Source organism: Erinaceus europaeus, chromosome 11 (genome assembly GCF_950295315.1).
Source record: "Erinaceus europaeus chromosome 11, mEriEur2.1, whole genome shotgun sequence".
Lineage (NCBI taxonomy): Eukaryota > Metazoa > Chordata > Mammalia > Eulipotyphla > Erinaceidae > Erinaceus > Erinaceus europaeus.
In genome coordinates this window covers 31,820,115-31,843,673 of record NC_080172.1, presented here as the reverse complement: position 1 = coordinate 31,843,673, position 23,559 = coordinate 31,820,115, and the positions used below count along the sequence as shown (strand labels likewise).

The 23,559-nt window shown below is 36.4% G+C and overlaps 1 protein-coding gene across 1 annotated transcript in view; it reads left to right on the top strand.

Moving 5' to 3' along the window:
* The window catches only part of FBXL17 (F-box and leucine rich repeat protein 17), a 577,742-nt gene that overhangs the window by 353,288 nt on the left and 200,895 nt on the right, over nt 1-23,559 (top strand). Inside the window, exon 7 of the mRNA XM_060201248.1 lies at nt 13,696-13,772. Coding sequence (XP_060057231.1) covers nt 13,696-13,772 — 77 coding nt within the window. The remainder of the gene's footprint in view (nt 1-13,695; nt 13,773-23,559) is intronic.

The window sequence follows — 23,559 nt, the reverse complement described above, 5'->3', positions numbered from 1 at the left end:
AACCCCCACTAGGTCCTCCTCTGCTGTCTTGTTCCAGGACCTAAACTCAGACACACACACACCCCAACCCGAGTCTTTTACTTTGGTCTTTGCGCATTGTAACATGTGCACTCAACAAGGTGCGCCACTACTCGGCTCCATAATTATTTTTATTAAGTTAAAACTAACTGATACAGTGTAAATTTATTAAAGCATTATTTTTCTTACATGTACAAGCCCTAAAATGCTAGAATTCTGAGAAATATGCTTTAGGAAGTTCAGTAGTACTATAAATAACCTTGTCTTATTTGTGTGGAAGATGTTAAAGTTGACAAAATTGTGACATCCTTTGGGAGATTTATCTTACTCATCTTTGTCTCCATATCTTTAGGGTAATAGTGGGAATTAGTACATGTTTGTTGAATAACTAAAATCACTTTTGCAAACATTATGAAATCTGACCTTTACAAAATCCTTGGAGGTAGATATTTTAATTTCCATATTAGAGATATGACTCAGATATTAAACTGCATTCCAAACTCCAAGATAATGTCTTATGAGCAAACACACTCTTTCTCTCTCTCCCCTTTCACGGGTACAATAGTTGATACATATCTCTATTATTTATAATTAATGGGTCTTGTACATGAAACATCAAATTTATAGAACTCTGATGTAGCTATACATCTTCTATTATTATTTTATTCATTACATGAAGCACTTTCCAGTTTTTTTTAGACATTTTCTGAGTATAATTTATCATGAGTTAAGTGCTCAGTGTTGTCAAAATGATACAGAATCTTGTGTTTTTTTCTTGAAAGTAAGGGTTTTCCCCAGAAATCCCTCAAATATATCTAATCTTTTCCTAACTTCTTTTGACTACCAGACCTTTTAATTCATCAATGTGAATTATATAATCATACTTCCCTCTTTATGTTGGTTCCTTGATACAATAATAAATCTTCAGTGATCAAGTCTTTGTATTGATTGACAAAGAGTTTACAAAGAGTTCTTTAAAGAGTGTATTTTATAGACAGATGGGCCTTTTTTGGGGGGGTATTTTTTTAAATGATTTATTCTTTAGACAAACTAATTTTTCTACAAATTCAGGAGTGAGTTCTATGTGAAGATGCTGTCACCATGGGAATTATTTCTAAAGACACCATTTCAATTTTCCGTAACTTTATTTAATAATTCAACAAATGAAACTCTTAAAAATCACTGCTTGTTGAATTGGCCTGGGAATCAGAAAAACAAACAAACAAACAAAAAAACTAAGGTTTAAAACTCTTTTCCTGGATTTTGAAATCTTACCCTACTGCACTTAAGAGAGTATTATTTAGGGAGAAATTATGGAAGATAATTTGTTTCTCTAACCTTCAGATAGATAAATGAAAATTAATTGAATTCAACAATCACAATCTCATTATAATTAAAACTCAATAAATGGATATTTTACAAAATATATTCTTACAGTTGATGCCTCTGATTGTCATTTGTAATATACATATATATGTATATTGGACTGTTATATTATTAAAAAAAGTGCAAATACTATTTTTTGAGGAAGAAGGTTATCTATCGGTGTAGATGTAATGCGCCAAAGGTATGGAACATGACCTATTGCCCCTCTTGCTTGTGAATGTTTAAGACTTTCTCACCCTCTATGGATTTAACACTATAGGAGGAAAAGAAATAAAGCTGTAGCATTCCCACAGCTTTGGAAGGAGGTATGTTGTATTCAGTTATGATGATTCTTTTTTTTTTAATTTTTTAATTTTTTATTTAAGAAAGGATTAATTAACAAAACCATAAGGTAGGAGGGATACAAATCCACACAATTCCCACCACCCAATCTCCATAACCCACCCCCTCCCCTGATAGCTTTCCCATTCTCCATCCCTCTGGGAGCATGGACCCAGGGTTGTTGAGGGTTGCAGAAGGTGGAAGGTCTGGCTTCTGTAATTGCTTCCCTGCTGAACATGGGCGTTGACTGGTCGGTCCATACTCCCAGTCTGCCTCTCTCTTTCCCTAGTAGGGTGTGTCTCTGGGGAAGCTGAGCTCCAGGACACATTGGTGGGGTCTTCAGTCCAGGGAAGCCTGGCCAGCATCCTGGTGGCATCTGGAACCTGATGATTGAAAAGAGAGTTAACATACGAAGCCAAACTAATTGTTGAGCAATCATGAACCCAAAGCTTAGAATAGTGGAGAGGAAGTGTTAGGGAGGTACTCACTGCAAACTCTAGTGTACTTCTGCTTTCAGGTATATATTTTGCAGTAGTTTATGGATACGTGTGAACATAGGCTCTCTCTCACAGAAACTGGTATATATCTAGGTTATGGGAGTTTGTTAGAAAGTGAACCACCTGAGATGAAATTAGAGTGTACTGTAAAAGGAAAGATCTCACCCGAGTAATGAAGCTGAAGAGCTGTCAATCCACACGTGAAGTCTCTGGACACAGTCTGAGGTGAAGCATGTTGAGGTGGCAATCGTTGCGTTGGTTAGGTTGTGATCGGCGGATGCAATATTATTTGGTATGGATTGGGAGAGGCATACGGGAAAGTGGGCCCTATCCAAGGGTTCCAGGACTGGGGGAAGTAGGGGCTCTATAGTGGAGATGTGAGGTTCCTGCTGTCTTAGGGTTCAAAAAGATAATCGATAGTTAATGTTATCACATTATTTGGTAATTGGGTTAACTTTGAAAAGTCCTTTTGTTATGGTTTGCTGTACAGTATCCAGTATCTTGTATATAGCTGTGCTATTGGATGCTAGTTATGATGATTCTTAAGCTTCATAAAATTTAGACTTTGACCTAGCTAGTTACCAGTATCATCAAATTTATATATAGTTACTCCAGCCATGATAAAGCACATTTTCTTTCTTCCTTCTCTCTGCATGAATATGTGGGTTCTTTAGTTTCCACTGCCTACACTTTCCCCACTCCCAAATCTAGAACTTTCTTCTTCCCTTCTTTTTTTAGAAACTAGCGAAATGCCTTCACTTTCTCTGGCTTTGCAGACTTACTTAGTTTTATATAACTACTGCTTAAAATCACTTCTAATACATCTTCTATTGACTTTGATCAAGTCAGAAAGTTCTTCAAGTTTAAAATTTAAAACAAAAATGTGGGCTTTATGAGTACTAGTGCTCAAAGCATGTGGGGAACGTTTGAAATGAAGACTGTTGACCTGCTTTTGTGTCTTATTAGAGATACCTAACTATAAGTTTTTTAAATACCACATTACGCACCTTCTTTGTTGCATTTTAAAATAAATCTTTTCCTTTCATATCATTTACAACCATTTTCTCAAATGAAAATTTGAATTAGTACATTAGAGTGTTTAGAATCATCATGCTGAAGTAATAAAATCATTCTTTTTTAAAAATTGTAGTTATGTTTACATTTTTTTTTTTTATAATCCTCAGAGCATTCAGTTTGTGAGAGAGGAGACAGAGAGAGAGGAGACAGGGAGAGAGAGAGAGAGAGAGATTTTTGTGCTTCCCCTAGTGAGAAGAAAACCTTTTGTCAGCATCTTGTCTGAGTTAACTCCTTGACTATACAGGTCATGGGAGGTCTGTGTCAAACATCAGTCTTTGGCTCTATCACAAAACTGGTATTGAAGCACAGGCCAGCTCCCAGAGTACAGAGGTTAAAGAGGCAATTAGTCACTACAAAGCTGACTTGTGGCGTTTTCTGCTGAGGAAGTACTTAACTATTTTCTAAAAGATGCATGAAATCTCATCTTCTGGGTGCTTTTTGATTCTACTAAAATACTTAGTCTTAGTCACATTAAATTAAAGGTGAGCTTAAAATATATAATATCTGTTAAATTGAGACTTTCTTATAAATTAGAATAGAGGACATGGGAATGGCCAGGAAGCTTATTATTAATTGTTTAATATCCCACCCAAAATTCATTGTTTTTTGAAAGCCTAGCAAGTCTCTTTGAAATACTTGTTAAGTTTACAATTAAGGGTTTTTGTTTGTTTGTTTGTTTGTTTATTATTGGTGTAGAGACTGTTGTCAAAATTTTGCCTGACTTTTATTTTTTTCAGAAAACAGATGTCCACTGATATCTGATATATATATTGCTGTTCACTAAACTGGATCTTAGTTTTGTTTGGTTTTATATCCTGTTTTATTTGCTTAAGGATCTGGGCTTCTGTTTACACACTGTAATTTCTTCTGTGTTCTATCTTAAAATGTGACAGAATGCCATAAAAAGAGCTCCAGTCTTGTAGGTATTTACATTGAGCTCTGTCAAAATGTCCCCACATATTCGAGCTGTAAATTGATGGGATCCCAAAAGGTTAAAAGAAGAAGGAAGTTGTCTTACTTTTTCAAAGTAGCTACATTTTTTTCCATAGAAAAAATGAATATATTGGTGAATTAGGAAGTTATGCCTTTAACTATTTTCATTCTCTTTCTTCACTAGCATTTCCATCACTCATGAAATATAACACACATAAATGAAAAAAAATTATTTTTTACTTCTAGTTATAAAGATTAATATCAACAGCAGCAAAAAATTAAAGATATATGGCCTTTCAAGGGTATATATATCCATTATTTTATAATAATGTAGATTTCCAATTATATCTTTTAACATTTCTAATACATACTTTACACTAGATATTGTTGAGATTAATTGATAAAAACTTAGAATATTTTTTCTGTTTCTCGTATATTCTAATGAATGTGCAGAAAAAGTTAATTCAAGTTGTTATATGATGACATAATGTAGTTATGGTAAGAAGATAATGAAATAAGGACTAAAATGAAAGCTAAAGCTATTTTTTTATAATTGTCTCTGAACTATCAGAGCCAGACACCAAGTTTTTCACAAACTGATTAGTTCCTTTTTTTTTTGGGGGGGAGGGGGGTGTTTTTTAGCAGTTCTAAAATAAGTGCATTTAAAATATTGTGGATTTTATTTTATCTGCAAAGTATTTTAAAGTACTAAGAAATATTCAAATAAACTAAAAATATTTTAATGGAAAATCAATATTTCTGCTAGAACTAGTTTGTGGGTTGGTGAAACAGCTTAAGGGGTAGTTTGCTGCTTTGCTATGAGTACTACCCAGGTTCAAGCCTGGCCTCAACTGCTTTGGTGCTCTGCGCCTCTTTTCCTCCCCGCCCCTCTCTTTCTCAAAAACCAACAAACAAAAAAGTTTGTTTGTGATGGTCATTCTTAACTATATTATAAAATATTTAGCTGGGCCTGAAAAATAGCTCCTGTGGATAGTGTGCTGCCTGCAACCTCATGAATTGAAGAAAACTTCAGAGCTGTGACCTCTTTTCTCTTTTACTCTTTCTCTTCCTCTCTGTCTGTAAAAACACACACAAGGAAACTTCAGTGCTCTGACCTTTTTTCTCTTTTACTCTCTCTCTTCCTCTCTGTCTATAAACACACACACACACACACACACACACACACACACACACACACACACACACACCTGTCCTTTTTATCTGCTTTCAGTGCTGACTCCTACTTTTTCTGCCACTAGGAATCTTGTCCAATATTAGAGATGCTCAGTCAGTGATAGCATCTGCCCTGCCTTCCTCAAAAAACACCCACCTATGTTAGTGAAGATAGAAAACACAAAATGACTCTCCACGCATATCAGTTTCTTATTATGGTATGTCTCATTTAAAAACTCTCTGTCCTATCTAACAACGATGGCATCAATAACAACAATAATACTACAACAACAATGAAAAAAAAAACAAGGGCAACAAAAGGGAAAATATATAAATAAATAAATATAAAAACAACAAAAACTACTGTTCTCTGGCAGTGGAAATTGTGTGGAATTGTAACCCTCTTATCCACGGTCTTGTCAATCATTATTGATCAATTTAAAAAAAGGCTACTATTGAATAAAAAAAATAAAATGGGTTGAGTTGGGGAAAAAAACTACTGTTCTCATTTGGTAACCTTTCACTGTCCTTTTGTGACAAAATGAGCACCAGTTTGCCACTGTTTAATTAGGAAATGCTTCAATTAAATGTAGATTCACTAATCAGATATTGGCTTTCCAGAGAATAAAATTTTGTAAGTGAAATCTTAATGAGTGTCCCAGGATAATTATTGTTAACTGGTGGAGCTGGTGACATTTTGCATGCTACTCCTAGACATTGTCCCTGCAGTATATTGAAAAAGTGTTTTGAGCAAACACTACAGTATTTTGATTGCAAGTAAAGTCAGTCTTAAAAAAAAAAATACATTCATGTTAGAGACATCTCTCCCTTGGGAGTATTCTTGAAAGTATGCACAAAAATTTACCTAAGTATATAATTGGTATTATGTTGTTAATGGGATAGAATAGTTGAACTTTTTAAAATTATTTATCCTTTAGGGCACATTCAGGATATCATTCTGATACTGTGTATTACATTCCTCAAACAGTCTTTCATTTGTCATTATGTTTATGTTAGAGGTAAAAACTATTGCAGCCAGCAAAATAGCTCACCTGAATAGTAGACCTGTTTTATTCTGTATGGGACAGGTTTTCAAGTCTGGCTCAAATCACACGAGAGGAAACCTAGATACTGAGGTATTACTTCCCCTCTCTCTATCTGTCTGTCTCTATCTGAAAAAGTCAGCTCAAAGGGGCAAGGCCCCAATGACAATAATGAAAATAATCACAATTGAATAAGGCTTCTTTAAAGTTAAATTAATGTGTTGCTAGGAAATACCTCTAAATAGACTCTTTGTGAGTGAGATTATATTCACTTATAATAGGGGGAAACGTACTATTAACAGATTCTTAATTAAGCTTGTAAATGTTTACCTCGAGATTTATATTTTTGTTCAAAGAAATCTTTTATACAATGCATTTTCTGAAAGTAAGGTATACCAGTAGATCATGTTCATTCATTTGCTGCACTAGGATTGGATTATTCTTCAGTGAAACTCAATTTGAAGCTTTGAAAAAAAATCAATCCGATATCATTATTTTTCCTGTATGATGCCAAATTGTGTTTTGGTGACCTCTGCTATCATTTAAATGACCCATATATGAGTCAGGATGAGTTTTTGTAGCACAGAATTGGACTAAGTTTGTTCCCCTATTGCTCTCCATAGATCATGTAAATTATTTTCTTCATTTTTTTTATGTGCGCATTCATGAGAATGTGCATGCATGCATTACTGCTTCTTATGCTTTTATCCACTTATAGTCTGTACTGTGTGGGGTGGTTTTGTTGGCTTGTTTAGTTTCATGAAAATGATAAAAATCTTTTTTTTTTCTAATACTCTCCTCCACCCCCATAGATCACGTTTATATGTGTTTGATTTCAGGAGTTTAAGGTTTGATCTTCATGCTAATTCAACCTTAAATATTCGTAACTCCCTACTGAACATGTTTGTCAGTTACTTTCCAGCACGCTGAATATTTTTTGTTTTAAATGTGTGTGTGTTTGTCTTGTTGCATGTTTTCCTCTTGAAGATATCTCTATCATTCAGATATAAAAGTGACATAGGAAAGAGCATCCAGAAGTTTATTTAGAAATCACCAAGCTACATACTAATGCACCTCTAATGGGGACATTTCTTTTCACACCTCTAAGGTGATTGAGCCTGTCCTTTAAAGTGAGATTTGCAAACCAGTGTCTGGCAGCTCCAATTAGCTTCTTTCGGGTTTGAAACACATCACAAACAGTAACAAGGTCTCCTAGGACACTACTTTTGCAAGCAATGTAGTCATATTTCCTCATTAGTTCTTTTCAATTGTCACTAATGCCATGTTCCAGCTTTTGAAGAGGAGACAAAAAAATTAAAATGTGGATGTATGTAGAATGGGACATTGTTTTCCGTAATTCAAGGCTCTTTTGAATTCCTTTGATAGTTTTGAAGCTTACACAGCTTAATTCATTAACCTTTCCCCTTCACATAAATCAGATGATTAGGAACCTATTGCTAAGGAGACAGATGTTTTTCTCCACTGAAACTATATATATACACATATATATATTCATTTATTTAGGGGGAAACACACACATACATATACATCACAAAAGCAATTTTTTGTTTTTCAAATATCAGCTATTTTGAGTGTGTTTTAGAACATTATCAAAAGCAAGTGATCATAACATTACATTATTTTAAAAGTAATCCTGGATGTTTCAAATACTTTGGAGCAGTCTGGTCTTTCTCAGCATTCAAAAACAGTTTATACATATATTCAACAGCTGTTACTCAAGAATTTACAGTGGTTGCAATTCAAAACAAGCAAACAAACAAAAAACATCTCTTCAGAGCCTTGCCAAAACATAAAGGCAGAAAAATAAACAAAGGGAAGGACATTCAGAATAAATGAAAATATTTTTAAATGAACCTCAGGTATTTGATTCAGAGAAAATGTCTGCTATATCTGCATGTTATGAAGGATGATGGTATAGAACCCTTAAGAAGGTAGGAGGTTGTTCTATACTTCCAGGATTATAAGACTAGGATGTATGTTTTCTGATGTTCTATTGTGTCTTTTTTTTTCTTTTAACTACTAAAAAGACTTTATTTTATTCATGTTCTAGTTAAGAACTCAGTAAAAAAAAACTGGTATAAGCGTATGAAATTCATAAAAGCCGTTGATATATAAAGATACAATCTTAAAATGGTTTTATCACTTATTGGGGGATTTAATGGCTTACACTATATCTGTTGACACATTGGTGCAATTACACATACCCCTGCAAAATAATTCTCACACTCAACTTAGGTACTTTTCTACCACCAAACATCAGGATCCCAAGGGCTCATCAGCCCCTTTCCACTCTCCCTTCCACAGAGTTATTTGCTTTGGTAAATAACAACAAACGTAGTCTAAGTTTTACTTTGTATTTTTCCTTTCTGTCCTTTTTTTTTCTTAAGTTCCTCCTGTGAGTGAGATCATTGGATATTTGGCCTTCTCTTTTTTACTTACCTCACTTACATCCTTCTCTTTCTGGCTTATTACATTTAACATGATTCACCCACTATGAGGCAAAGCAGATGACTTCCTCATTTTCCAAGACATTTCCTCTTATTTTTCAGAATGAGAGATTTGTTCACTAGGCTTATAGTTGTTTATGAGCTAGTTTGGCAATATTTGCATTTCTTGATATTCCTTTTTCTTAAATTGGAATTTTTCCTTAGTGAACTTACAGATTTTTCCTTTTCCTAAGAACACATTTCTTTCCCCAAGTTTTAGAATTTCTGACTCAGAAGATCTTCAAATATACTTACCCATAGAGAATGTTGGTCATATGGTATTCTGGAGTTTGTTGTTAGAGGTGTGATCAAGGGAAAATTTATTTTCTTGTTGGAGGGTTTAATAATTTACAGTAAATACATTTGTTGATACATGTGTAAAACCCCTGATTTTTATGCAGAACAATCTCACCCCCAGCATAAGTCCTCCTCCATCATTGGGCACAGGGCCCTGAAAGCTCCCCATCGCCTCCCAGTGTCCTTTATTATGGGGCATTACATTGAATCCAGACAAACTTCTATTGTGTGTTTCCCCTTTCTGTTCTTAATTCTCATCTTCTGCCTCTGAGTGAGATCACCCTATATTCGTCTTTCTCTTTCTGACTTACTGCACTTAACACAATTCCTTCAAGCTCCATTCAAGATTAGGTGAAGAAGGTGAATTCATCATTCTTAATAACTGAATAGCATTCCATTGTGTATATATACCACAACTTTCTTAGCCACTCATCTGTTACTGGACACCAGTTTGCTTCCAAGTTTTAGATACTAAAAATTGTGCTGTTCTCAACATAAGTAAAGGGAAATTTTATAGTTAGACTTGTATTTAGGAGCTCATGGCTTACTTCTATGGGACAAAGTTCTAACTTCTCTCTAAAATGAATGGTATTCTTATGTGACATAATTAGGAGAGGTGATGGAAATATAAAGATTTTTCTCAATAAATATCATCTTTGGCTCTGTCATTACCCTTCTCATTGAAAGGTAATCACTTAGCAAACATTTCTTTTATTAGCGCAGGATTTTAAACATTACTTAAAGAACTTGCGTACCAGGACCCGGTGTTGGTGCACCTGGTTGAATGCACATGTTATAATGCACAAGGACTCTGGTTCAAGTCCTCAGTCTCCACCTGCAGGGGAGAAGCTTCACGAATGGTGAAACAGGGATGCAGGTCTCTCTCCCTCTCCCTCTCCCTCTCCCTCTCCCTCTCCCTCTCCCTCTCCCTCTCCCTCTCCCTCTCCCTCTCCCTCTCCCTCTCCCTCTCCCTCTCCCTCTCCCTCTCCCTCTCCCTCTCCCTCTCCCTCTCTCTCACCATCTTCCCCTTCTCAGTCTCTGGCTGTCTCTGTCAAGTAAATAAAAAGATAATATATTTTTTTCTTTTTTTCCCTTCAGGGCTATTGCTGGGGCTCAGTGCCTGCACTACAAATCCACTGCTCCTGGAGGCTATTTTTTCCCCTTTTGTTGCCCCTGTTGTTTCTCATTGTTGCCATTATTATTGTTGTTGTTATTGGATAGGACAGAAGAGAGGAGAGGAAGACAGAGGGATAGAGAGAAAGACACTTGCAGACCTGCTTCACCACTTGTGAAGAGACCCCCCCCCCCTGCAGGTGGAGAGCTGGTGGCTCAAATCTGGATTCTTAGGCTGGTCTTTGCGCTTTGCGCCATGTGTACTTAACCTGTTGTGCTACCTGCCTGGCCCCCAATAAAATTCTTTTAAAAGAACTTAATTACCTGCAACAGGAAAAAAAATTCTCAAATAACCCCTGATCTTTCCACTTTATTGCCAGTATGCATACCATATTATTATTAACTGAATGTCTCTGATTGTAATACACTCAACTCCTCACTTGAACTGATTTTAAAACCAATCAGAATTTTTTAGAGTGACTGTAGTTCAAGGACTTGTGTTATCCAATGGTATTTATTGCAAATATATTCTAGAATGACCTCCAGAGGTCTCAGGAAGAAAAGACATAGTCCATATCGTCTATGATCTCTCATCATGACCTACTATATCACTCCAGATGCCTGGAAAACTAGACTTAAATTAATTACATGGCTTCAGGTACTAAGCAGGACTTTGATGTGTACCTCTATTTTCATCAGTTTGCAATAATAGAATAATACAAATTACTTCCATTTTTAAATTGCAAAGGAATAGCTATTTTGGTTAATTTAGTCACTCAGGTTTTTTTTTGTTGTTGTTCTAATTAACATTGAGTTAAACATATAAATGTGACATGTATTAATATAGTTGAACACAATAAATAGTATTTATATTTCAGTATTTTCTTTAAATATGTCTACATCATATTATACATCATATATTTAATTGTAATAGTTTAATAAAAATTTTAGTCCTGATCCACAGAGCTTAAGAGTTTCTCTCAATTATTATGTCTGTGAATGATGTAATATTTAAAATTAATAATTAAATTTATTAGAGATCTTATAAGAAGTAGATTTTTTTTCTCCATGAGTTATTATTCAAAAAAAGAGTTCTGTATTGTGCAAACCTAGCACACTGGTTATAGTGATGGGTAACTAAAAGTATTTAGAAAACCTTATATAAATAAGCTTTAACAAGTAGAGCAAAAGTCCTAGGTGATCTTTGTAAAAGCAATATACTTTTAGATTTCTTTTTTCTTTTTGTTGTATTATGTGACTCTTATTGCTTATTTCTTAATTATGTGCTATATCTTGGCTTTTGCCTTGTAAGATGACTATGGTAATAATAGCTACTCATATTATTCTTTCCTCTATCATTAGAGAGGAAACCAGATATTTGTGATCTTTCACCAGTTTACAACAGTTACAACACTGAATGAAAATCCAGTGATTAAATTAAATCCAGTGATTTTTATAAGTATACTGGTTCTTGTTGCAGATGACACAGCATTTTGATGTATCAGTAGTTTTTACAGTGAGGTCCATTTGTGTTCTTTGCTATTTGTATATCTGCTCTGTTTGTCTTTAATGTCCACATGTTCTTAAATCATATCTAATAAAGAATTGAGTGTCAGGAACACAAATAACATAGGACATTTGACTAGCAGTTTTTTCATAATCAAATATGTCAGGTATTTTTGAACTACATGGTAGAGTATGAAAACAAAGTGCAACTAATGATGCAAAGAGTATTTCTGACTGATTTATTTCATTTTTTTGGTAGCCATGAGAAGAACTAATAAGTCTACTAGTTTTCCTTTTTAAACTCTAGGAATTTGAAGTCATTTGAGACATTTATTTTTTCCTTAGCATGTGAAAATTACTTTTTTAAATTGCATATAAACCATGATTGTTGCCTGTAGTGTTTCATTTCTAACTTTATCCTCATTTGATGAGTTTATTCTAATGTTATATTAAAGCTAAATGACATGGGTTTAGGATTTTAATTTTTACTTCATAATAAACTATATCAATTATAGCCATATTGTATTATGGTTTTAAGGTTCAGCTATACTCATGGAAGAATGTACCCATTTTTATAAGCAATTTTTAATAGCTGAATCTGAATGTTTGCTCAGTTATTCTCAGGAACTTTGAAATGCTTGTCATTCCATTAAAACAGAATCCAATAACATATTTTAAAAGAAAAGTCTTTTTATAACTAATTTAACCTTCAATAATGAATTATGTGAAGTGAAATTGTATAAAATTTCCTGACATTTTATGAAGATATCTACTGAAAATAAGCCAGACAGCAAATAGAATATTGGAAAGACAGAGATGGATACTCAGTAATTTTTTGATGGATTATACACACAGGTATCAAATTACTTGATCCTTATTTCCTAGGAAAGGTTAATGACTCTCTTTGCTTTTACCCTTTTACTTAACTGTTATTTATAAAGATTAAAACAGGCACTGTACTGAGGGTATGATACGTATGTGTGTGTCAGTATGACTGCATAGGCTTTTTCTGTTATTATAGGGAACCGAGCCATAAAGTAGATGATGTTGTTAATCATTATTTTTAAAGTCCATTTAATTCTGCACTACAAGTTTCTCTAGGGCTATTAGAGCAGTGTGCACCATTCAAAACATTTTAACTTAAGTGAAGCCAGGAGAGACTTTAAATCTTACATAAATATGTCTGTGTTATAAAAATGACATTATCTATACACCAATTCATTTACAGTATTAAGAATAAGATATTTGCAAGTTAGATATTTTTAAATTCTTATATTAACATATTTTTCTTTCATCTTTGTTTAATTTAAAATTGTTCAAACATTTTTTATTTATGCTGAATAAAATTTCACAAAAGAATTTATTTCTGTGTTAGCAATCTCCATCATTAGTAAATGAAGCATGAGTAATAATAACAGCATCATCTAAAATGGACACACCACCATAGTCTACAGTTCATTATAGTTGTTTTCATATTGTTTATTGTACATAATATACATTCACTACCTAGGTATCTTTACCAATCTTAAGAACCTTAAGAGTAACACTGCCTTTATAAGAACATCCTTTTCATTGATTTAGTTTTATAAGTGCATTAGTCATAAATGCAGTTAATTAAAGTCATTCAGGTATTAAAAGTACTTGAGTTTAAAGTGAGGGATATAATACCTTTTTCTGACACACCTTAAAAGAGGTTTGTTGAAAGAAGAGAGCTATGACATTCATCAAATGTTGACCTCTCCCTGTTATGGTCATGACCAAACTCTTGCTAATTTAACTTGAAATGCATTAGTGTAACTCACCACTTTTTTGTATGTTTTTCAGGTGTGTGGAGGTCATTGCAAAGGAAGGACAAAACCTGAAAGAGCTGTATTTGGTGTCCTGTAAAATCACAGATTATGGTATGTAATGAGTCATTGTCCTAATTCTTTTTTAGCCTAAGAGGTTACAAAATCTTTAAAAACTTTTCTGAAAGAAATTAACTGCCACAGTAGGCCATAGGGATGATTTCTTCTTACATGTTTTAACTTTGATTCTAGGAAAAAAAAAATTAAAAAATGATGTGACTAAGTGCTACAATAAAATGAATGTGTAAATCATCTTATTACCATGTGTATTCACATACATGTGCACATTTGTTCATACTCACAATATGAGAAGAAGATATAATAAAAGAATAATCCGGAGGATAATTACATACTGTATATAGTTGCTGTAAGATTCCCATGTGGTGAACCAAGAGCTCAAACTTGGGTCACATCCTGGCAAAGCATGCATCTTCCCATGTGAGCTCTTGCTTGTCACCCCCACCTTAATGTAAAACTCAGACTTAGGTATATAAGAAATAAAAGAAATGTTTGCATGCAAGATTTTGATCATCTTAATTTGCATTATCCTTTTGAGCTGGAGAACGCTTGTTGTGTTATAGAAATATTAAAAGTATGAAATTATACTCTTAGAGTAATTAAAAGATTCCTTAGCTCTTCTTTGTCATGTTCAACTTTTTTTGAAAAAAATATATTTCACTATTAATTTGTATATTTAATCTAATCGTAATTTTACCTATACATTTGCATTTATAGGAGACTAAAATGGTTTCCTTTTCTTTTATTTATTTTTCTTGTTGCCCTTGTTGTTTTTGTCGTTGTTGTCGGATAGGACAGAGAGAAATGGAGAGAGGAGGGGAGACAGAGGGGGAGAGAAAGATGGACACCTGCAGACCTGCTTCACTGCTTGTGAAGCGAACCCCCCCCCCCCACAAGTGGGGAGCCGGGGGCTCGAACTAGGATCCTTGTGCTTTGCCCCATGTGCACTTAACCTGCTACCGCTCGGTCCCTCTCCCTTTTCTCTTTTCTGATTTTTTTGTTAAGTGAGATAAGCCAGAAAGAGAAGCATTTATATGGGATGATCTAACTCAGGGACAGAAATTGAGAAATGAGAAAGGGGAAACACTAGTAGAACTTGGGCTGGTTTTGGTGTACTCCACCAAAGTAAAGGACTCTGGGGGGAACCAAGCAACTTTCAGGTCCTGGTGCAGGATGGTAGAGGAGGACCTAGGCTGGTCAGAGGATTTTGCATAAAATTGAGAGGCTTTTCACATGGAGCAACATCGTACTTACTGTAAACTATTAATCCCCCAATATTTTTTTAATTTTCCCATTTAAATTGTAAAATATGCTTTAAATTTTGAGAGAAAGGTATAACAGACTCTGAGATTTGCTAATAAATGACTCTAATTCTGGATATATCATGCTAACCATTTGCCTTTGGTGGAATATTTGTATTTTATATGTTGCTGAAGTTATACTTTGACAAAACACTACTAAAGATATGAATGACATATGACATATGCATCATTTAAAAGATTTTCTTTAAAAATAATAATAATTTGTGTAGATTTTATTTTTTGAGAATGGTAAACAATTTTGTGGATTTATTTTATTATTTTTAATGTCTTTAATATTTATTTATTTATTGGATAAGAGACAACCAGAAATTGAGAGGGAAGGGGGAGGTAGAGATGGAGAGAGATACACCTTCAGCCCTGCTTCACCACTTGCAAAGCTTTTCCCGTGCAGGTGGGGACCAGGAGCTCGAACCTGGGTCTTTGTGCATTGTAACATGTGTGCTCAACGAGGTAGGCTACTGCCCGGCCCCCCTTTTGTGGATTTATCCATACTTATAATAGTGTTTCTGAGTCATTGGAATATCCTTAATTATGCCATGAAAAAGTATTTATATATATCTTTCTTTCCTGTAGTGTTTTTTTTTCCTGGTTTGATATATTATATTACCACTTAGATACAGTAACTAAAAAAATTTCAAATCTCATTACTGTCAAGGCCTTATAGTGTTTTATATGTCCCACACAAAATATAACCAATACGTGTAAATTTGCTAATTAACTAGTACAATTATTCATTCTAAGCTTTTTCTTTGATATTGAAGTTTCTATATCTGCCTCTCTAGTTTTATGTTATATTTCTCTCCTTTACATATTCACTATCCTGAGAGATTGGTAAAAAACAGCTACTAGGGATTGTTTTTTAGAAGAATCCTTCAAATCTATATGGTGGAAATTCTACTGAAATTATGCTGTGTTCCTGCACCTATCTGTAAGTTAACTAGTGCAAAAGAAAATGTAACAGAGGGATGAGGAAGAGGAAAACCTTTGGATTTTGGATAAGCCTGGGGCCACGTTCCAGGTCTTTGTCTTTTGTTCTTTGTTCTTTAAGAAGTTCTTTATGATCTCTGGGGTTTAATTTCTTTTTTAAAAGGGGGAATGTCTGACTTCATGTTCTTGGGTATATGAGTCCATTCTCATCATTAGTACAGTGTGTGTCGGTTCTAAATGTTGCTATACTACAAGATAGAGACAGAGAAGATGTACACAAAATCTTTGTCCCCCATTTCCTTTCTTAGGTGTTAGAAGAGATTTTTTTGCTGTTGTTATTGGTGTTTTTGTTTCTTGCCATTATTAACTATTACTGCTTAATAATTTTCTGGTATTTTGAAAACTCAGAAATTTTTTTTTCTGAAACAGTGAAAGGGATATTCAAACTTTGATAATATTGCATATATTCCTTGTGTCTCTGAATTATATAAGTTAGCAGGTCTAAGCTCTCTTGACCTATTAGGATCTCATGGGGGATTTTCTACAGTCTATCAAATGCCTGAACTTTACTAAAGATTAATTAAGAAAGAATATCTAGAAGTCAGTAATATTGTAAAATTTGCCTGAGTGATCCTAAAGTCAGCCTGTTGTTAAAATTCGTAGGCTCTTGCCGGCCGGGCTGGCTTCACGGGCGGGTAACAGAGACGCGGAGACAACGGCTGGGCAGGGAAGCTGTATTTCTTTATTCAGGAACAACGATTCATAAACTAAGACAAACTAATCACCAAACAGAACTCTGCTGTCTCTTTTCGGCGGCACAAGCACTCTCTTACTCTCGAACTCAGGAACCCTCTTTTACTCTGGAACTCAGGAACTCTCGTACTGGGGAACCCTCTGAAAACTCTCGCACTCTCCAACTCAGGAACCCTCTGGCCCTCTCTCTCTTCGTCTCGAACTCAGGAACTCAGGAACTCTGGCGGGGTTCCTCCGGGGCGGGGCCAAGCGGGCCCGCGAAATTTAACTGGACTGATCTAATTCTCTTGGTGGGGGAGAACTAGAACCCAATGTAAAGCATACAACAATTCCCCCTTTTCTTTTAACTAAATGGCTACAGTATCAAGGGTGTGGGGTGAACAGAAACCTATATCGTACAGGCATTTTTTAAAAAAGAAACTGGCACAAACTAAACTTTATCAGCTTAAAAAAAAACATTTCTTGCCTCTGGGGGGCTACTTGCCTCGACGGGTATTTGCATGGGGGCCGGGAACGGCCTAGAGTCCCAAAGGCAGCTGGCTGCAACTTACTTACTATGAAACAAAACTTGTTATTAGCATATCTACTGCACAATCCAATGTTTCTAATAGAGAAGGAATTTGAGACTTTTACATATCAACAACGTCTTTTAACCTTTTGTTACACCCATTCAAGATGGAGACACACCTTAGGTGTGGGCCGGAGAGGAAACCTCAGGCATGAGAATAATTAGCATAGCCATTGTGTGATCTACCATTTCTAATAGAGAAGGTATTGGAGAGTTTTACATATCAACAAGTCTATTTAACCTTTTGTTTAGACTAACTTAGTTAAAATATATTGATTGTTAACTAATTTTTACCTTAGACTTTAAATGTAAGTTAACTTTATCTTTATGAGAATTGAAAACCTTTTTCATTTAACTTTGACTAGTAAGAATTTAGCCTTAAAGCTACTGTTTACCAAACTTTAAACATACACATAAACATGGTCATTAATACACAAGGAGAGAAACCTTTGTTATGAAGACATGTCATTTTAAACACGAATTTAAATCTGTACCGTCTTAGTTGTTGGGGGGGGTGGTTCACCATCCGGAGGTGGCTTCCGCGCAGCTTCACTTTTAGGAATTGCAGGTTGCGATCTCTGCACAAATCTCTGCGTACTCCAGCTTGTCTGCCTTCAGACCGGACCGGCAGCTGGAGATCTCGTGTGCCCAGTTTTGGCAGGGAGCCCGGGGTTCCGGGAGGCCCGGGATGGTTCCAGAATTTATAGCAAGAGGGCAGGCAGGCCAGTTTTGTAGAAGGTGTGGGCCTAGGAGCCCAGGGGTGGCGGCCATGATAGGCCGCCGCGGCCCTGCCCCATGGCCCTGCCATGTCTGCTGCCCTGTTCGCAGTGGCCGAGCAACGTGGAGGGATCACGTGTCCAGTGCCCTGCGCCACGCGGTGGAGAGCCGGCTCCTGTGGGCTGGCCTCAGGCTCTTGCGTGTTGGCCTATGGCTCTTGCGTGTTGGCCTCGGGCTCCAGGGGCTCTTGTGTGCTGGCGTCGGCCTCCTGCGGGCTGCGGGGCTGCGGGGCTGTGGGCGTGGTGAGCGGGGTTGTCTGGGCGCAGCTGGCTGGCTGGCTGTTTAACCAGGTGGAAACAGCAGCTCCGCGCCTCGCCTCCCACCCGCTGGCTATTCCCGCTGGCTGTTCTGAGTTCGCCCGAGCGAGTGGAAACCACAGAGTGGTCCAGAGATAAATGTTCCAGAAACAGCAAAACAGTCTCATGAAGAAAGAGCAGAGGCCTTTGGAGATCTCTTCACAAGCAGAAGAGAAGGCCATAGTGCATAGGTAGCCAAATTGTCTTTACTTATCTGAGAGATGCGCAGCCCAAATTTAGAATAACTGATCTAGTCTACTTGAGTGAAGCCAGAAGTAAAGATTTCAGGGACTCTTCCTATCCCATGAGATTTTTTTCCCGTCTCAGTTCCTTCAGCTTTCAAGCTCTTTGACCTACTTCATCTCTTATCCTTATTTCTGAAAAATCTGGTTTTCCAAAGTTTCATGGTGAAAGTATCTGCATCTGTTGATTTTCATCTTCCAAATGTTGGAACATAATGGAAGATGTGTGGAAAAAGTCAGTAGTTTACGAAGTGGTCAATAATTGATATTTAATTCTAAAATAAAACAAATTACTAAAAGTTCAGCTCAGCTCAACTATTTTTTTCTGGTACCATGCCAATAACACATGGATAATTTTTGTTGAAAAGATAACATAGAGGATTATTTACTTTAAAAGGAGAAACATCATGTTACTGGAGGCAACTATTTTATTTTATTTTATTTTATTTTATTTTATTTTATTTTATTTATGAAAAGGAAACACTGACAAAACCATAGGATAAGAGGGGTACAACGCTACACAGTTCCCATCACCAGAACTTCATATCCTATCCCCTCCTTTGATAGCTTCCCTATTCTTTAACCCTCTGGGAGTATGGACCCAGGGTCATTGTGGAATGCAGATTGTAGAAGGCCTAGCTTCTGTAATTGCTTCCCCACTGTACATGGGCACTGACAGGTCAATCCATACTCCCAGCCTGCCTCTTTATTTCCCTAGTAGGGTAGGTTTCTGAGGGATCAGAGTGGAGGCAACTATTTTAAGCGATACTGTTTATGTTCCCTTGCCCTTTGTTAATCATAAAATTTAAAAAGGTAAAATAGATGTCATGTCTATTCTTTAAATAGAAAAGTTGAGACCTGTAGAAATGTTTCATTGCAATTGAAATTATTTGATGTACTCCTAATACCAGGGGAATTTTATTCTTCAAGATACCACTCCATAATTCTGTGTCATGATGATTTACTTACATTCAAGCTAAGTAGCATACTCCTCACTTCCATTCTCCATAATACTGTGTTGATGGGTGACTTTAGTACAGTATAATGATGTTTTGAAGGTTTTTTTTTTTTTGTAGAATACATAGATTCAGAAACAGTAGTTCACCTGACATGTCATTTATAATTTTTTTGTCAAGATTTTCACAGATGTTGAATGAGATTAGAGTAATTAGCAACATCTGGCCAAGCTGGTCTGAAGATATGTTCATTTTAATTGATGTATGACATAGTTGTCATAAAAAAAACTATCATTCTAATAGGCTTTTTATTCCCCAAATTGAGCACAGATCCTTATGGTAAAGGATAGCAATTATAAACAAATCAATAATTTAGGCATAGTGGAAAATATGGTCTTGGGAAATTGTTCCCTTTAGAGAAATCTATTATCATCGCTCTTCAATCACTGAGCAAGTATATTTTTAGGTAGTATTGTGGGGGGAAAAAACAAATCTCAGAGTGAGAGAATTGGCTAAAATTTCATCTTTTTTGTGTGTGTGTGACCTTGGACAAATTGGTTAACCTCCTAGTCCTGTCATCTCTTCAGCACAGGGGTATACATACAATCAAAGGTAGTAAAAATGAATATTAAAAAAAGAATCTATGGTGTGACTGGTGGCCTAGTGAGTACTATTTAATTAGCATTTCTTACAATAATGGAAATCACTCTTTTACTGAAGAAGAATCAGCCCTTTTCTTCCTCTTCTATGTGTGACACTTCTGCTTGTGGCAATCATTACTTAGAAGTTTGATCTTTACTAGCTTCTACCTTCCTAGTTAGTTTCCATACTTAAGCTATCCAAACCAATTTCATCTTTGTTGGCAATAAAGAGAAAGATGCAGCAGAATGTTAAATGTTACCTTTACCTCCTTGACTTAGGTTTATTCCATATCACTACCTTCATGTTTATCTGTATAAATTTTCTTTTCTACCCTTTGTTCCTATCATATGTGCCAATGAGTTGTTTCCAACTTTTCTCTCTGCTCACCCTCAAACATCTTTTTGTTGCTGAAAATTCTACTTTGGATAGGCATGCCATTAGGATGAAAGGAGACAAGGAAGAAAAAACAGCCTTCATTCAATACTATAGTAGAACCTATGGAGGTCAGAAACAGTCTTCCTGTAGGGCTGTCTGGCACAGAATATGTGGTTTAATAAATGGAATGGGTGGATACAGTGCTCATCATGTCTTCATAGTCAGTTTTACCAGGCTGACCATGGTGTCAGGGTACAGTTGTAAAAAGGACCCAGCTTTCTTTCTGGGTTATTACTACATTTCATTTAATTTTAGTACTCCAGAGAATCCTAGAAATATTCTCTAGAGTATGTCTTTGTTAACTTTTCAAGTTGTTGATTAACTTATAATCCCTGAGGACTGTAAACACTGGAATAGACATCAGTGTTGGAAACTACAGTACTCAGGCTCCCTTTGTAATACCCCACATGCTCGTCTATCACTCTTTTACTCCCTCCTTTCTCAAGGAGTCTCTCCAGGCAGTCTCTCACTGCTTCCCATGATCCCAGAGTTCTGTCTGGTGTGGGAATTTTAAGCCTCAACCCAAGGCTTCCCATAAAAACTTTTGATTGCTCTGTGCAAAAGGGCCTCCCATGTCACAAAGGTCAGTGGTTCTAAAGGTTATTATTTGAGATGTGGATTCAAAGGAGCCTCCATATATCTGACATACTGTGTGTGTGTGTGTGTGTGTGTGTGTGTGTGTGTGTCATTCAACAAATATTGACTTAGCCTGTACTATGTGCTTCACTCTATTGAATGAAGGATACATGTTGTTTCTTCATCATGGACTTTCATTTGGTGGAAGCGATAGGATAGGACTAGCTTGCATCATTTATTTATTTATTTATTTTAAAAGGAAGGGGGAAGCAGTTAATGTGTCTCCTTCCAGACACATTAACTTCCAGAAAAATGGGAGGGAGTGGTCTGCTGACATTAATCTTTTCCTTGGTGTAACCTACTGCTCACCCCAGCCTTGTTGACTTTCTATGCTATTGAAAGATTAATAGGTTGTATATTCCTTAACTTTTCTTGGAATACCAGACCTTGTTAGCTGTTACTTAACCCAATATGGGAGTCAGCTTGTATCACCAAAGTACACACTAACGAAACAAGAAGAAATTCCAGCAAAAGTTTTGGGCTACCCCATTGTCAAGTGCATCATCTTTTCTTGCTAATGGTAATCAATGCTGATAATTTATTCAAGACAAAAATCTCATACCAAAATAAGTCTGCTCCATATATTATTTTCCATATTATTAGTTATACATCATTACAATGATATTCCATTTTATTTTACTTTTTTTATTTAAAAAAGGAGACATTAACAAAATCATAGGATAAGAGGAGTACAACTCCACACAGTTCCCACCACTAGATCTCCATATCCCTTCCCATCCCCTGATAGCTTTTCTATTCTTTATCCCTCTGGGAGTATGGACCTAAGGTCACTGTGGGATGCAGAATGTGGAAGGTCTGGCTTCTGTAATTGCTTCCCCGCTGAACATGGGTGTTGACTGGTCGATCTATACTCCCAGCCTGCCTCTCTCTTTCCCTAGTAGGGTGGGGCTCTTGGGAAGTGGAGATCCAGGACATATTGGTGGGGTCGTCTGTCCAGGGAACTCTGGTCAGCATCATGCTAGCATCCTGAACCTAGTGGCTGAAAAGAGAGTTAACATACATAGCCAAACATTGTTGAACAATCATGGACCTAAAGGCTGGAATAGTGCAGATGAAGTGTTGGGGGTGAGGGGTTCCTCCATTTTGTAGATACCTAGTAGGCATATTTTAGTTATATTCCAAAGGGCCTGTAGCTATACTAGTTTTTTTTTTTTTTTTCCTTCCCTGAGCCTGAAATCTGATATGCAGGTGGATCCAAGTTATTGTCTGGGGAGGTGATGTCATAGCTGGAAAAAGGACAGAAAGCTGGATCAGGGAAGAAAGTAGCTACCTAATATGGGAAAGGGGTATAAATATTGTTGACTGTAAACCCCATCGATTTTATCTGGTCTGGGGCCCATATTGAGCTTAGGAGCCTATGTGACCTCTGCATCCCTGTAGATCTGAGCTCACATTCTGTGGTCATGAGTAGGAACAGTCCAAGCTGCCCCAATTTCAGCACCCATCTTCCTCAGGTGTAACATAGAATATGTTGTCCATCCTCCATTCGGAGGATGGGACATTCTCTACCGTTGTTGATCCAAGTTGAGGGCAAGGTCCTATGGTGGCCCTACAAAGGGGTCTATTTTGTTGTTCCTGATAGAGATGGCCAGTAACAATGGAGAGGGGGATTTATTTGAGGTCTAGGCCTATCATGTCTGTTTGGGAATCTCAGGACTCTCCAAATAGAACCCCAGCTGATGAGGTGGCCTGATAGTGACATAAAGAGTCATCATTAAAGTATTTCAGTCTCTTGCCCTTATTCAGCTTTTGCAGTCCTTGCTTTGATAAGGTTAGCTTTGGAGTGAGTGAGACAACTGTAATAGGTGAGGAGGGTATCTAAGTCTAATCAGATCACTATTTCATTAGGAACTTTATGCTGACTCACTGCAGACTATTGTGTAATTTTGCTTTCAGGTATATATTTTGCCCTAGTTTATGGATACTTGTGAACATATATATGCTCTATCTCATGGGACCTGGTCTATATCTAGGTTTTGGAAGTTTGTTAGGAAGTGAAACACCTGGAATGCAATTAGAGAATACTATGAAAGGAAAGGGCTCACCCAAGTAATGAAGCTGATGGGTTGTCATTCCACAGCTGAGGTCTCTGGACACAGTCTGAAGTGAAGCATGCTGAGATGGTACTCCTTGTGTTGCTTAGGTTGGGATGGGCGGATGCAATATTATTTAGTATGAATTGAGAGAAGCATGCAGGAAAGTGCACCCCACCCTAAGGTTCCAGGACTGGGGGGAATATAGGCTCTGT